At 34.3% G+C, this 16,447-nt stretch overlaps 1 protein-coding gene across 3 annotated transcripts in view; it reads right to left on the reverse strand.

Moving 5' to 3' along the window:
- LOC129912341 (protein trachealess) overlaps positions 1–16,447 on the reverse strand; it is an 81,350-nt gene that overhangs the window by 25,038 nt on the left and 39,865 nt on the right. For 2 of the 3 annotated variants that reach the window (XM_055990553.1, XM_055990554.1), the window contains exon 1: positions 896–1,240. The exons of the other annotated variant lie outside the window; for it this stretch is intronic. In XM_055990553.1, coding sequence (XP_055846528.1) covers positions 896–1,122 — 227 coding nt within the window. In that variant the 5' untranslated portion in view covers positions 1,123–1,240. Of the gene's footprint in view, positions 1–895; positions 1,241–16,447 lie in introns of those variants that run through there. 3 annotated transcript variants of the gene reach the window in all.

Below are 16,447 nucleotides of genomic sequence, written 5' to 3' on the forward strand. Positions count from 1 at the left end.
TAATTGTTGGTTCAGTCAACTGATTTTTTTAATGTCTTGGAACATTTAATTACTATATTTCATGAAAAAGGTTTCCAAAAGTTTTGTAATATCGCAATAAAGTTGAAAATAGTTTTTTTTTCCAATTTAGTAACATTTTTTTTATTGTTTTCGTTGTAATGAAATGAATGTATCCAGCACTAAAATCCAAAGTCCTTAAGAATATAGGTAGATTAAACATAATCTCAATTGATTTGACATCAAGCTGAAAATTGAAAACATTTGCCAAGTAGTAGTCTAACAACACCTTTTTCAATCTTTTCGAAGTTTTTCATCGGCTAAGAGTGCTGAGGGTATGCAATGGATAATAGCGGAAGAATGCGATTGGCTTCTTTAGTTTCTTTCGGAGGAAATTCTATGAGATTTTACAACTCTGAAACTTTTTTCTGATGATTTTCGCTGTCAAATCTAATTTTCTTCCAAGTGGTGCCTAGTGTTAGCTATATTTTGCCGTTTTGTCGAAAAAAAATTTAGGTAAGTTAATGGTATTATTATTACAAATTAGCAGGCTCTCTTTTTTTAGTAGACCGAGAGATGAATAAATCAGATTACGGTACCTATATGTTGTTTTTAAGGAATTGATTCCTAAAAACTATCGTTGATTTTATCCCCAAAATAATGTTTTTGCATCGCTTTCAAAACAACGAGATTTTGATTTTGTTCGCCGGATAACTTTTTTATTAAGTAAGCAGGGAATTCATTAGCTTTGAATTTTGAAGACGATAACATTCGTCAGTCTAAAACCTCCTGATGGGTTGGTTTTAAAAACACCTTTAAAACACAACACAAAAATTTAAAACAAATATTGATAGTAGGTAAATAACAAAAATTAATAATAAAAAAAAAAATAACGTGCCCAGGTTCCAGAGATTGCTGATTTGGATGCATGCCTCCATTCTGATGCTGATTTGGCATTTGTTTGTAAGGAACTGCACAAAGATCCTGAGTTGGTACCAGCCATGAATGTCCAAATGGTGAGCCACCCATTCCCAATGACCCCATGGCCATCGGTCCCGTTGGAACACTTGAACTTTGTCTTTGATAACCAGCATAATCCATAGCTACGGCTTGATACGGTAACATTATGAGTTTTTCAAAATGAATATTGTCCTTTTCAACACCGCGGAAGTATTTTCACTTCTTATTAATTTTCAAAAATTTGTTGCACTTTTGTCTGAACGCACTCATTAAGTTGACTTGATTTTTAACTGAGTAACTTAATTCTTAATATCCGTTTCCTTAACGGTGACGGTCAAGAGTTCACTTTTTAATTTTTTGTTTTATATCAATGAATGGTAACACCCTTCATCGGGATGAAAAAATAAATGGAAGCATTCAACGACTAGACTTAAAAAAAAAAATGGAAAATAAACGAAATCACAAACACGTATACGTAGGAGTGAACAACAACTATCCTCTTCGGTAGCCTCGGCGCGTTTTACATACAAATGACACAGCAAGGAGCACAATGCACACAAGCATACGCACAACAACAACAACAACAAACAAAAAACACGACCGCACGTAATAGCCAGAGGGCTCACTCACTCGTGTGCACCAATTGACGTCCGGAAAAGGAAGAAGACACCATCGACATGCAATGGCAGTACATCACACGAAAGCACACCAGTCAAGTCCAATCACCACAATCGACACGTAGCGACGATAATGCGAAACGTAACGTAACACAACGAAACAAAATCACAACACACCACCTTCGCCGTGTAGTAACGGCAACAGAATGAGGCGAGGAGGCCAAAATGTATATATAAAAAAAAGTCTACAAATTTTTCAGGGCCCTGCTGGTCGGCTTCAACTTGTATACACAGGCTTTTAGCTCTTTTGTTTGACAGTTAAAATGAGAAGAAGAAAAGAAATTTGTCCACTGAACGCGGTCTGTGTATATTACTTAAACTGTTACTGCTGCGGACGTGCAGAATAACTCACGTCACAAACGAAACTAAAGGCTCTGTACGATTTCAGTGGTTGGCTTCGTGCAGCCACGAATATCTTTTTTTGTTTGTGGATGAGGATGACGGTAAGACCTGGTGGTTACGGTAAGGGTGGATGTGTATACAACGGTGCGCACAAACACTATTCCATTTGCTGAACGAATGAGCAACGTCCATCGCGTAAGATAAACACATACAAACTCAGAGACGAATATAACTGTGTGAACGAGTACGAGCGGCCTGGAACCTGACCGTTGCGCTAGTCATGTACAAGGCGCACCAGTGGCATTTTAAGCAGCGTCACGCACAGAAGCCGCTCAGGTTCGGGTTTCGTAAATGGGCGGGACGTGACTGCCAGGGGATTTGTCGAATCACCGTCGAATACATAATGGCGTGCGCGCGTGAGAGTGTGTGTGAGTTTGGAGTAGCTGCTGTATAGCTGGTTTGGTTTTGTTCGACGACAACGACAATGTTCGACACTATACTATAACTTGGCAGGACCAGATTTTGTTATTCTGTTGAGAGAGCCACTCTCAACCACGCCTCGATTCAACAAGTCATGTGCGACAATTAGGAGCGATCGGGCGTCTCCTTCGCTCCTTTGCGGTTAGGGCAAAATGGTGTGAATGCGGGAGGAAGATTTCAGGTTTGTTTTGTTTTTGCTTGCTAGGTTGTTCCTTAAGCTTGGGAAAGAGTTGTGTCAAGCACATAGCTTCACGTTTCATAGAGATGGAGTATGAACTACACCAAGTTGTATGTGGTGATTTTTTTTTTCTTATGTTTGTTTTATGTGTGAGTGAGTGCCTGGGTCTATGTGACTGAAATATGCAAAAATAAATATATGTAGTTTTTTTGTTTATCTATATCTTTTTTTGTCTCTTTTCGTAGAGCGGGGGTGATGGTTAATGCTTTTATTTACTTCGGTTGAAGAGAGATGTTGTGTATGGGATTGCGTTTTGTGTAGGTACTTTGTCAGTTGAATTCCGGTGTTGCCGTGGTATCTGAGAAAGAATGAAATGAGAATAGTAGCAGGTGTTCCGTATGGTTACCTCTTGATAAAGAGCCAGTATCTAAAGAATAAGGTACCTTAAATTGAATTTCAATATAATCACTAGACCCTTAAGGCTTTTCCAAAAAACCAGGTTTTTGCTCAGCTGTCAGATTTTAATAGAACAGGGTCTTATGAAGGTTCCCATGTCTTCTTTTCCTTTTGCCGACGATTGTCATGGACCAGTATTCTCCCGCTTTACTGCTTCGCCATAAGGCTACATGTGTACATTCAGCGTTAGCCGGTTAGGCAGCATTGGTTTGCTCCAGAAGTTCTTAGGCATATCTCTTCTTTGCGAATAAGGTAGAACGTTGTCTGCTATTACTTTTTTAACAGGGTTTCCGGCAAATGACTTTACCATCAGCAATTCAATCCTGTATTTTTTTTTGCTGCCAAGATGGAATTTTGACATAAAGTTTGCCTCGAAATTTCTTGCTTCTGAGAGTTCTCATGCCATAAAATGGTGCAAAAATGTGCCTGTTTGTAACGAAGGGTTCTGGACCTTCTAGCCTTTATCTTCTTGACTACCTCTTGCGAGAAAAATCTCCAAGAGTTTCATTGTCATGAAGAAGTCCATATTATCTTAGTCCTACGAGCTCGGTAGAATATGGTATACCTTTCTTGCAAACTGATTACACACACACAAGAATGATTCAGAGCGGTAAGTCACTAGACCTTGGTATCATTACAGGTACATCTTTTATCTTCCTCTATCATGCAGGCACTAAGTCAAACATTGGCAAGGTATCCAAAAACAATAAGGATTGTTAGGCATTAACAAGCCTTGTTGTGTTGAGCTAGGTACTTATAGGAAGCCTATTATAGCAAGGTTCCTACCTTAAGAACTACCTTCAACAATTCCATTTTGTTAACCTATCTACAGTGAAATTCTAATTGAATTTTAGGTGCACCCATCTAACTCCTGCATTTAAGTAAGCACAACTTGCAACAGCCTTGCTTTGTGTACATTAACCTATTCGCCATTATAATAAATCATGCTACAATATCAATATTATACAACAAAAATTGAAAACAAACCTTAAAAGCTTTAAGAAACTACGTATGCCTACGCAAGCCCTTTACATTTTTTTGTATTGTTCTTAATTTCGATTTCTCATCGACGTTACGAACGTGACATGACGCGTCGTTTAAAGAATTTCTTTTTCAATAAATTCAAACCCAAACTAAACTTTCAAAAACCGTTAATGTCCTATTTGGAACAACACTTTTATAGGTACACACAGAGTTTCCAATGCGGAATGCAAATAAATCACAAAGTCTAAATCACCATCCAGCCAGCCAGCACCAGCATATGCCTATACAATTACGATGAGAACACGCAGCAGAGAGTGCGAGACCAAACGAATCCCGAATACAAATCGTTGTCGACATACAAATCCCTCATGACCACCGACACCAAACTACCTGCCTGCGCACCACTACCGCACCACTTGAATTCAGCTCCATCGCGTATATCTGAGCTGAATAGAAATGTCGATCATCACCTGCTCCACATTTGTGTTGCCCGAAGAGGGTTGACGGTGGCGTTGTCGGCCGGCGCTACATGTATTACGACGCCGTCGTTGGAGTCGTCGTCGCCCATCGTTAGTGATTATTCGCACGCATCACGTAACGTAACGTTTCATTAGCCTCGTAGCAAGGTGCTTAGACCTGGCGAACCTAACATAATGAAGACGCAGCTTCTCTGCTATACTGCTGTGTCTGCCTCAAAACTTGACCCAGATGTGTGAATAGTTCTCAAGACCCATTAGAGCACCCACCCTTAGGGGATCTGGTGATGGGTGTGTTTTTTAAGAGTGTATATGTGGGCATGCAGTTAACCTGCCATCACCCTCCATAAATAGATAGACTGGCGGCAAAGGCAACGGCAGAAGCGGTGGCGTCCAGATGGAACGTGATGGACAGACTGGTATGGTAACTGGCAGTGCACGAACGTGATCTCTCAGACCGATTCCATTCATAAATTGACGCAAAGCATTTTTGCTGCTGCAAAATTCGTGATTTGCAAGAAGAACAGCGCGCGTATATCTAACATCCGCTCGTTGTTGTCGCCGTAGTCGTAATCGTAACTCGTCGTAAGTCCGACATGGACGTCAAGGTCCATGTAGAACGAAAGTCATATTGTTGTTGTTCTTGTTGTTATTATACTTTTTCTTCCTGATGGAGACTTTTTTTGTTTAGCCCCTTAACACGTGCGACGTTTTGCCCATTTAAACCCTCTAAAACCATGGGATAGGGCTATTGTCCTTTCCCTTTGGCTGGCATCACATCTTTTTTGGGTTAGGACTTTGGATAGATGAATCTATACGTGAGCGTTTAACTTTGGGGGTAAAGTTTGGTTCTACAATTTGTTCAATAATATTGAAAAGTTATTTCACTGGAATTTTCTCCCCCGCACACAAATACATTCACAAAACTTAACAATCAATGGTATCTAGGTATACTATGGAGCTCATTTAAAACGCAAATCTTGTCTTCATCGGAGAACGTTTTCAATGTAATTTTTTGTGTTATATTGGAATACGTGGGTACATATGCGTGCTCTAAATGAATTTTGAGGCAGACAGACGAATAGGTACGTAATAATGCGGTGAGTAACTGGAATCCTTATTTAGGTTTGTTCAACGTACGCATTTAAACTAATAATTTTTAGTCAATATTTGCATCTTTTGAATAGGGGCAAGGGGTTGGTTTTAGTATACTTTGATGAAAGATGAGATATTTTAGAAAGAAAGGGAAATGTTGTCTTATTCGCTTTGTGCAGGTTGTATTCAGAATTCAGCAAATACCTACGACAAATGTGAATTGCAGGTCAGTAATGAAACTTTTGGAAACCTTCAGATATGAAATGTTTTTTCCTACAGATCTTTTTAGATATTAAATCAAAACCATATTGGGTTTGTCCTCAAAATTTAATTTAAACTATTGCGCAAGCTAAATAATTAATGAATACAAGCCAGCAGCAACGCGTATCATCTAGTCCCCCCCCCCCCACTAGCGAAGGCCTAAGCCTAGCCTTTGTTAATAAATGGGTTGATAACATAACATATTGAATTGGAATGAACAAAATGAGAACAAATGCATAACTTGAGTCCGAGCAAGTGTCCCATTCAATTTCTTATTTAATTATCTAATTAAAAAAAATATTAAAAATTGTTAGTTCTCCCTTTCATTTTATATGAAAAAAATTTTTATACCACCGCTGCGCTGCACCACCGCTGCACCACAGCCGCACCATTTCAAAAATAACTACTTCGCCGCAACACAGCCGCATGGCAGAAGGAAGCGAGATTATAAAACAGCTATTCTCTTGACTCTTGTCCATTATTTCGCATACCCGCTTTTTGATGAATGACAAAATCTATGATACAGATTAATACAATCGAGTTAGTGCTCATAATGAATACCCCCATTTATTCGGCTTAGTTCAAACAACAACAACTTAATCTACATAACTTAAAAACTAACTTATAGCTTACTTAAGGAGTTATCGAGACAATTTAGAAGGCGGTGTTTAATGCGGAAACTTGCTGGTATCTAGCTTCGTGTTTATACTCCGCAACAATCAGTAAGGGGATCGTTGGAGCCATAGCATGTACGTAGGGAGGATTGATAAAAAAGGCGAGGATTTCTTAGATTGCGGGGGTTAGTTTAAAAAAAAATGGAACTTTAGAGAGTTAGACAGTCAACAGATCTGGTGAGAAGGTCATTGATTGGCATTTAGTTACAATTAATTCGAAGTAATTTTTAAGACACCAAACTGAAAAGCTGTGAAGGTCTGATTGGATAAGTTTGAAATCATTTACCGATGATCTTAGTATCGTCAGCATACATTGAGATATGGGAGTTTGGGAGTGCTTTATGAATATTTTGATGTCGTTAATGGTAAGAATTAAGAGGAGGGGGTCTAAATGACTTCCCTGAGGGACCCCGGAAGTAGCGAAAAAGAGGTTAGAGAAAGCATTTCTGAAGGGCACACTATAAGAACGGTTTTAGAGGTGCAAATTGCCAAGTGCAGTAAAAGTTTGAAGAGTATTAAACTATTAAACATCGACTTCCAACCCAGCCTCAAGTGCTGAAATGGTAAAGGACATGGATGCAATCAGATAAGTGGTAGTGTACTTACCCTTGAGAAACCCATGTTGTCTAGGGGGTATAAGTGACTTGCACCGGAAGGATATGAGTTCCTTTAAGATGTATTCAAAAATTTTGAGTATTGAGAAAGTTTGACAAAAAGAAGTTTTCTCCTTGAGATAAAGATAACTTAAATATGTATTTATGAATGCGGGAAAGATAGCGTTTGAGAACATTTTTTAATAAGAATGGCAGGGTGATTATCTACATAAATATTCTTCTCCGAGTTTATCCAATTTATCTTCGATGAGAAGCGTTTGAAATGCATTTGCGTTTAATGCTTGTCTGTTATTTTTATTCGGAATTTGACTTTGTGTTTTTTGTGAAACAATAAAAGAAAGTGGTGTTAGTTACACTACTTCTAACTCAAGAACGTCTGAACCGATTTGGCTGAAAATTGATGGAGAGCCAGTGAAGCGGAAAGACATTTTTTATACAAAAATAGCACAACGAAATCTTAAACAAAATTTACATAATTTGTCTTGTTTTTGTTTCTTTTGTTTGTTTGTTTAAAAACTTATTTTCTGATGTATTTTTATTATTTTAACTTTGACATAATACACCATTAAATTTTTTCGTTAACATGTTCGTTGTTGACTTGGAGACTTAAAAAATTTTCGCTTTAGCTGTATACTAGGCTTTAAATTTCATAAACACTTTGATTAAAAAATAAAAAAATTAAATAAAAAAGTCAAATCGGAAAATAATTAGGAAAGAAAGTGAGTTTAAAAAATTAGAATTTTTTGGTTTTTAAACAAAAGTAATGGATTGATTTTATCAATATTAATGCACGGTGCGTCGATATACATAAAGATTGGTAGGTTGCGTCAAACAAGGCGGGGGCATAATGGGCCCCTTAAGGTAAAAACAACAAAAAAAAAAATACCAAAAACATGTTAATTATGTTCAAAACAATTTAATTCATTAAGGTCCAATTTATTCACACTCCATTAAATTTAAAGTCACCATTAAAAAAGGGAAATTTTAAAATTTGTATGCGATTTGACAGTTTTATAATTTTTAATGGAGCCTTTAAAAATAATGAAGAGTGAATAAATTGGACCTAAATGAACATTAATTACATAAATTAAGGAGATATAAAATAAGTAAACTTAAAAATTCTTCAATTTGTATTAAATTAAAAAAAAAAAATGGTTTAAAAACCCATTTTGCCCCATGCATGGGGCATAATGGGCACAGGTTAGAAACAGTGGGTATTGGGTTAATTATGTTACTGAAACGTCTGCAAATGTTACTCGATTCATCATCTACATCCTCCTCGCCGGCACAAGAGCAATGGGCCCACTTTCCGTAGGCTTTGCATGGCACCCATCCTTCTGTTGATTCGGAAAACAAATGTCCACAATAAAGACATTTTTCATCTCTTTCGCTTTCCGAAAATTCTACTAACCTCTTCTTTTTTATTTTTGCGACGAGCTTTTTTCTTTCTTTGAGGCAGATTTGAAGTTTGGAGTTTCAGCCTCAAGGGGACCCATGTCCATAATGCCCCGGCCATTATGCCCCATGTCTTATTTTATTAAAAAGTTTTCTATATTTTTTTGTCAAGTAACTTAATAAATAAAATAACTAGATAAGATGAAATAAATAAACTTACTATATGCTTAAATGAGAATAATTAAACTTAAAATGCATTCATAGTCTAAAAAGATGCATTTTACTTTGACTCAGAAATACATCAACTCAGCTGAAAACCTATTTTTATTCACTACGAACCACAGATATCATTTTCACTCAATAAGGAGATTCCCCCGTATTTCCACAGATAATTTGAAAAGGACAGATGCAAAATTGGAGTTGGCACTCTATTCAAACAAGAAATACGAGGGGGGGCCATTATACCCCAGGGGCCCGATATGCCCCGCTTTCCCCTACCGTCCACTTTTTCTTTTTTTGGACCGTTGTTGTTGTTACCTATAGGCTATAGTACAAATATATGAATATTTTGTCTAATACAAAAATTAGCAAAAATCAGTCAACAATGAAGATAAGCACATCATCAGATTTCTAGTGGATCTTTAAGTACGAAAATAATACTAAAACCAATACAATTAAAAAGTTTTGAATAATCACGAACCACAAAACCTTCTAAAGTGAACTCCCGTTAAGAGGTTTATTAAAGCCTGGAAAATAAAAAGAACATAATCTGTAATGGTTTAAGAAAGTTTTTTTGCTCTCAAGCATTTTTTTCTGAATTCATATAAAAAGCTCACTCAGCATTGTGACAAACATTAATTTCTTCAAAAGTCACTATTCCTCTTCAACATACAATTTCTTCATCCTTTTTCGAATATACACAAAAACAAAAACCAACAGAAAATTATTTATTACTCGTCGACGGGCATCAGTTTTATTACTGCCACTGACGTTGCCTCATAATTCTACTTATAATTCTGACTCTGTCCCTGGAGAGGTGATCATCCGTTCGGGACCATTGTCTCTTCATTTCCGTGAGCGATTGAAACAAGTGGACAATATCTTTTCTTTTTCCACTGAATTCAGCTACTAACCGAGCGGGTGTTACCTGCTGTTGGCTGCTAGCTGATGATCATCGTTGGTCGGTCGTTCTCCCCCGTTTAGTATAAGGTAACCATTAACCAATGCCCAAAAAATCTGGATATTTACGACCTGTCCGATGCGCATCCATAGTGCGTCCTGTTGACTTTATGTGCAGCGGAAAAAGGCCATATCGTACATCATGAGGAGACTTATGGCCCGATTGGTAGTTATGATAAGAGAGTTGTTATTTTGGTAGATTAAAAAAATGTAACAATTTGATTCACTCGATGAAATAGAAAAAAAATATTTTGAAAAAAATCATTTAGAAACTGAATGTTGCGATGATGATTATGTTATTCTGAAACTGTTACTTTATCGCTTCCATAATCATTTTATGGTTGTTAACTGCAATGATGCTTATAGTTTTCACTCTAGTCGATTACAATATATACTTTAGAATATTATGTTCTTAATTAATGTTGAAAAAACAAAACTGTAAATACTCCACTTGTTCCAGTATTCATAGGTTTAAATGCTTTGAAAGAAAACTGCAAATATAATACCCTAAATAGGTTTCTTACATAATGTCTATTTCATTTTTCATAAAATGCTTTTTAGAACCCAAAAACAAAGAAAACTGACCCTTTTTACTACTAAAATTCAAATAACTTCTATTTAAGATAGACTAAATGGTAAGCCGTAATAGATAGATGTGAGGAAGAAACTTGTTAATATTATATGCAAAATAACGAAGCAAAAGGTTCCTAGTTTTTACCTACATATGTATGATACTAATGTAAAGGACATGTATTACTAAAAACATAAGAAATACAAATTAATCGCCTTTTCGCGTATTGCATTGTTGGCTTACCACAAAATAAAATAAATAAATGTTATGACCCCCCGAAAAAATTAAATACAAATTAATATTACTACATTTTCGAAACCACTTGAAGACCGCGCAGATGATCTTTTGGGGGCCTTTCAAAACAGGGGCCCTAAAAATTAAAAAAAAATATATAGAAAAACAAACTAATAGACCAGGGTCGATAATTTTTAAAACCAAAAAATATCATATAGTAGAATGATACCCATTGGAAAAGGAGGTGAATATGATGAAAATTAAATTAAAAATAAATTACGGGTGAGCCGAGTTCGGGAAGTGGGTGGGTTGAGTTTTTAATGGTAAAAAATGGTATATCTCGATTTCCGGCAAAACTACAAATCCTATAGAAAAAAGTTGTATGGCAAAGTTGTAGGTAATAAAAAGATCTACAACTTTTGTATCAACAATTTTTTCACATAACCTCAAAATTTATGTGAAAATTCAAAAAACCGAGTTTTTGGTTTTTTATTTTTATTTTTATCTTTTTCAAAAACAAAAATTTTTCTACGAAATTTGGTGAAAACATATCTTATTATTTCCCAAATACACTGTAATTTATTGGATTTAAAATATTAATTTGTTTACCTTATTTTGACTTAATACCAAAAAAACACACTAATTTTCACTCGAAAATTCCGTGTCAAAATATCAGCTTTTTTCAAAAAGTCGGTGGGCATTTCGTTCGTTAAAATGTCTATTTTCTGATGGTGTAAAAAAAAATTTACATTAGTATACTATAGAACATGTTCTCGTAAAATTAAAAAAATGAAAAAAGCTTTTTATCATTGCTTACAATTTTGGCCTGTGTATTCAAATTTACACTTTAATTACTCAAAAAACGTAAGATTTATCAATGTTACATGAAATCTTACGTTTTTTGAGTAATTAAAGTGTAAATTTGAATAAATAGGCCAAAATTATAAGCAATGATAAAAAATTTTGTTCGAATTCAAGCTTTTTTCATTTTTTTAATTTTACGAGAACATGTTCTATAGTATACTAATGTAAATTTTTTTTACACCATCAGAAAATAGACATTTTAACGAACGAAATGCCCACCGACTTTTTGAAAAAAGCTGATATTTTGACACGTGAATTTTCGATTGAAAATTTGTGTGTTTTTTTGGTATTAAGTCAAAATAAGGTAATCAAATTAATATTTTAAATCCAATAAATTACAGTGTATTTGGGACATAATAAGATATGTTTTCACCAAATTTCTTAGAAAAATTTTTGTTTTTGAAAAAGATAAAAATAAAAATAAAAAACCAAAAACTCGGTTTTTTGAATTTTCACATAAATTTTGAGGTTATGTGAAAAAATTGTTGATACAAAAGTTGTAGATCTTTTTATTACCTACAACTTTGCCATACAACTTTTTTCTATAGGATTTGTAGTTTTGCCGGAAATCGAGATATACCATTTTTTACCATTAAAAACTCAACCCACCCACTTCCCGAACTCGGCTCGCCCGTAATTTATTTTTCCTTTAATTTTCATCATATTCACCTCCTTTTCCAATGGGTTTCATTCTACTATGATTTTTTTGTACTTTTTAATGTTTTTGAAGGCATAGGCACTGGTCTATAAAGCAAAATCAAAAATTGTAAACATAGGGCAGGGTTTCCAGACTCATCAAATTTGAAATAAAAAGATAGTATTCTAAATTATCCTGGGGAGGAATCGGCTTCGGTGATTTTTGATAGTTGACAGTCATGTTACAAAAATTTGATCTGCGTAAGGTGATTGGCCAGTATGATAGTCAAACTTTTTTTTGATTTTTTCGTGTGACAGCTAGCTATTTTGGTGTCATTTTCATGTTTCACATTTGCGTTTCATGTTTTCTTTAAATCTGAAAAAATGAATGTTTTTGTGCAATTGTTCTTAGGCAAAGAAGAAAATGAAAATTTTAACTTATAATAGGTCTGTTTAATGAAGAAAATCTAGAACAGAACTATATCAGAACAGCACAAAAAGTGAAAACTGTCAGAACAAAAGAGATCAGAAAAGAACAACTTCAAGTTTTATACATAGGTTTGATTGAGTATCAATTTTGAAACTTTAATAAAAAATTGTTTGTAATGATTTTTCATTCAAATAAAATAAAATTAATTAGCATACATATTTGTTCATAGTGAGGCGGCTTAGCATTAAAAAAGAGTTCAATCGTGCACTTTGTGATAAAAGCATGAAATTAACATCGTTGGTAGTACTCAATTTAAGAGTTATTTTGAGATATTGGGCCACCTTGTATTCCATTCGGAAGGGTAGATACAAGACTTTTTCTGTGTTGCACTCGATTTGTTGCATATCGTAGTATAGGCAATGAAATATTGTATTAATATGATACATGATTTCGAGGTATTTTCTTACGCCCGATCGAATAAAATCAATACCAAAATGTCTCGACCATCATGTAAAAAGTTATTGGACTCTTTATGAATTGTCTTTTACTCAAAGAGAAAGAGTCAAAATATTATCAAGTACTCCTTGAAAAAAAGTGGTAGGTTGATAAAATTTCGTGTGGACGTTTCATATACCATAGAAAAAAATAATAAAATATGTTCATCAAAAAATTTCAGGTCAAAGGGTGTTTTTTTTAGCGAGAAAGAACACTTTTGAAATGGTACCATTGCAGCACATGGAAAATTTTTGCATTTTTTTGAACCGCATATATATTTTATACATCGTATGAGAATCAAAAATAATCAAAAAATGAATTATATTTACCATGGAATGTTGAATTTTCATGAAAAACTTAAATTGCTTGCTTTTATTTTTTATTAAATTTTCATACAAATTAATATTTTGAAGGAGTGAGGTGCAAAAGTAAAAGTATGAAAAATAATTGTGCAGTTTGTGATAAAAGGATCAAATTAAAAGGATTGTTAGTACAATATGTAACCCTCATTTTAAGATATTGGGCCTTTTAATATTTCACCTATGAGGATGTACATGAGCCATCTAATAATCATAAATTTCACAAAACTTCATTTAAATTGCTTTCTGTGCATCGTTATAAACATCTTTAAAGGTAAAATATTAAGTGGCCCAATATCTTTAAATGAGGGTTATATATTGTACTAACAATCCTATTAATTTGATCCCTTTGTCACAAACTGCACAATTATTTTTCATACTTTTACTTTTGCACCTCACTCCTTCAAAATATTAATTTGTATGAAAATTTAATAAAAAATAAAAGCAAGCAATTTAAGTTTTGCATGAAAATTCAACATTCCATGGTAAATATAATTAATTTTTTGATTATTTTTGATTCTCATACGATGTATAAAATATATATGCGGTTCAAAAAAATTCATAAAATTTCCATGTGTTGCAATGGTACCATTTCAAAAGTGTTCTTTCTCGCTAAAAAAAACACCCTTTGACCTGAAATTTTTTGATGGACATATTTTATTATTTTTTTCTATGGTATTAGAAAAGTCCACACTAAATTTTATCAACCTACCACTTTTTTTCAAGGAGTACTTGGTAATATTCTGAATCTTGCTGTTTGAGTAAAAGACAATTTATAAAAAGTGCAATAACTTTTTACATGACGGTCCAGGCATATTGCTATTGGTTTTATTCGATCGGGCGTTAAAAATTACCTCGAAATCATGTATTATATTAATAAAAAGGTTTCATCAGCTATACCTACTATGATATGCAACAATGCGGGTGCAACACAGAAAATCTCTTGTATCTACGCTCCTGGATGGAATACAAAGTGGCCCAATATCTCAAAATAACTCTAATATTGAGTACTACCCATGATATAAATTTCATGCTTTTATCACAAACTGCACGATTTAGATGCTAAGCCGCCTCACTATCATACTAAATTTTTTTTTTCATTTAGTTAAGTCTAGTACGCAGTTGAAGCGAAACTAAATTTTCCATACAAAAATAGCATAACGAAATCTTGAACGGAAAATTTCGTTTTGCTTTTCGTTTTTCAGTTCGCAATTCTAGCGAAAAATTGGAGAGTATTCACTCATTTGTCACTTACTTTTTACTGTCCCTGTGCATTTTTCTTGACTTCAAAAGCAGTGTTGACGGTTTTTTTTTTACTTTTATGTAATTCATTTATTTCTTGTTTTAAAAATAATTTTTTGTTAGTTTTCTTGATTTTAAATGAATTTCGATGATATTTTTTCGTTAACATTTTCGTCGTCGACTTTGGAGACTTGAAAGTTTTTCGTTCCAACGAATTAAAGTTTTTTTTATATTTTTATATTCCTCTGATAGTCTAACTGGCGATTGAAAAATCTGGGCAAAGCAAAACAAAACAGCTGTGCTTGATACTTTTCACTCATTTATGCTTTGCCTCAAAAGTTGGAGCAGAAAAACTTGAACGAAACTATGCTGGACAACTTCATGAAACACAAAATGACGGATTCATTCAAAATATTTTTCTATTTCTAACTTCTTATAACTTGTGAAAAAATTCGACCTCTTAATTGTATTCTCTTCTGATGAACTGGTCCACTATCTAAGATGGATTAACCGAGCGATTTGTTAATGAAGAAAAGGTCAATGAAGCAGGCAAGAAACGGCAACGCAGATTTCTCGTACAGGACATGTCTCCTGAAGATGCGAAGAAAGTATTTTTTCCCACAGAATTTTCACGTCATAGTAGGTACCCAATGTTAAATTCATTATAAGGATGAAGTTAAAGAAAAAATATCATTTAATTTGAAATATTGTCACTACCTCAACAAAATTGTTTGAATACTTTTAATAAAAATTTAAATTACCTACGTTTAAGTTAAAGAATGGTTTAAAAAATTGCTATCACGGATAAGGCTTTTAATTCCCTTTCTTAGATAATTATCAAAATTTACTATAAAAGGTTTTAATTGGTTAAAATAAAATAGGGAAATAATGACACTTGTTTTGCATAAAAATGTGAAACATTTAGTTTATTCACTGATTGCTTAGAAATTATCATGTCCATATAAAGAATGAAATAACTTTCAATGTACTATTTAGGTTAAGAACCATTATCGAGTGTACGTTAACTTTACTTTTTCCCACCACAAATCGATTGTTATTGCAATTATATCGTCGGTCGTGTCAGCGTTAAATGATTTCTGTTTTCAACAAGACTAAGGTGTGTGTTTTGTATGATGATGATGATGTTTCATACAGATTTCAAAAGTTTTATCATTGAGATACTCGAAATAGTTTGAAAATTACCCTTCGATACTTTATTTCCAATGAAATTTATACAAACAACAAAGTCGATCGCATTTCTCCAATAAACTTAATATCAACGACTTAAGCTTGAACGAACGAGGACATTCCGAATAATAAAATAAAAACCAAAACGAAGGACCAAACCCGTTCGGGTATTCAAGAAAACCATTTAAATCCCCGCCATTAAATTACCAACGAATGTGAAAACCAAATTCCAGTGTCGAGTTGAACATTTTTCGATGCGATGATGGTCAATGATGTCGAGGAGAGTTTAATTACATTTTGACAGCCAAGTACTTAAAAACACAGTACACATCAGACTGGGGCACCATCAATACAAAATACTATCCTGGAAGGTACCCGCACTGCAGAGGAGCCATCATACAACTGCAAAATATTAATTAATATTCTGGCACCTTACTGTCAGCGGCATGAAGCTCGTTGCAATATGGGAAATAAAAATATCTGCACGACAGCATTGGCAGCCATCTAATTTGTCTTTGCAACCAATGCAAGCATTCGAACAGAAGATGATGCTTCCAGCTATTTCCTCTTTCAAAATGGACTCCACCGCCGCCGATGTCTTCGGTGTCCCCCGCTCTGTCTCTTTCTGATCTCAATTAATTGTGTCCGTTGATGTTACTG

Source organism: Episyrphus balteatus, chromosome 2 (genome assembly GCF_945859705.1).
Source record: "Episyrphus balteatus chromosome 2, idEpiBalt1.1, whole genome shotgun sequence".
NCBI lineage: Eukaryota > Metazoa > Arthropoda > Insecta > Diptera > Syrphidae > Episyrphus > Episyrphus balteatus.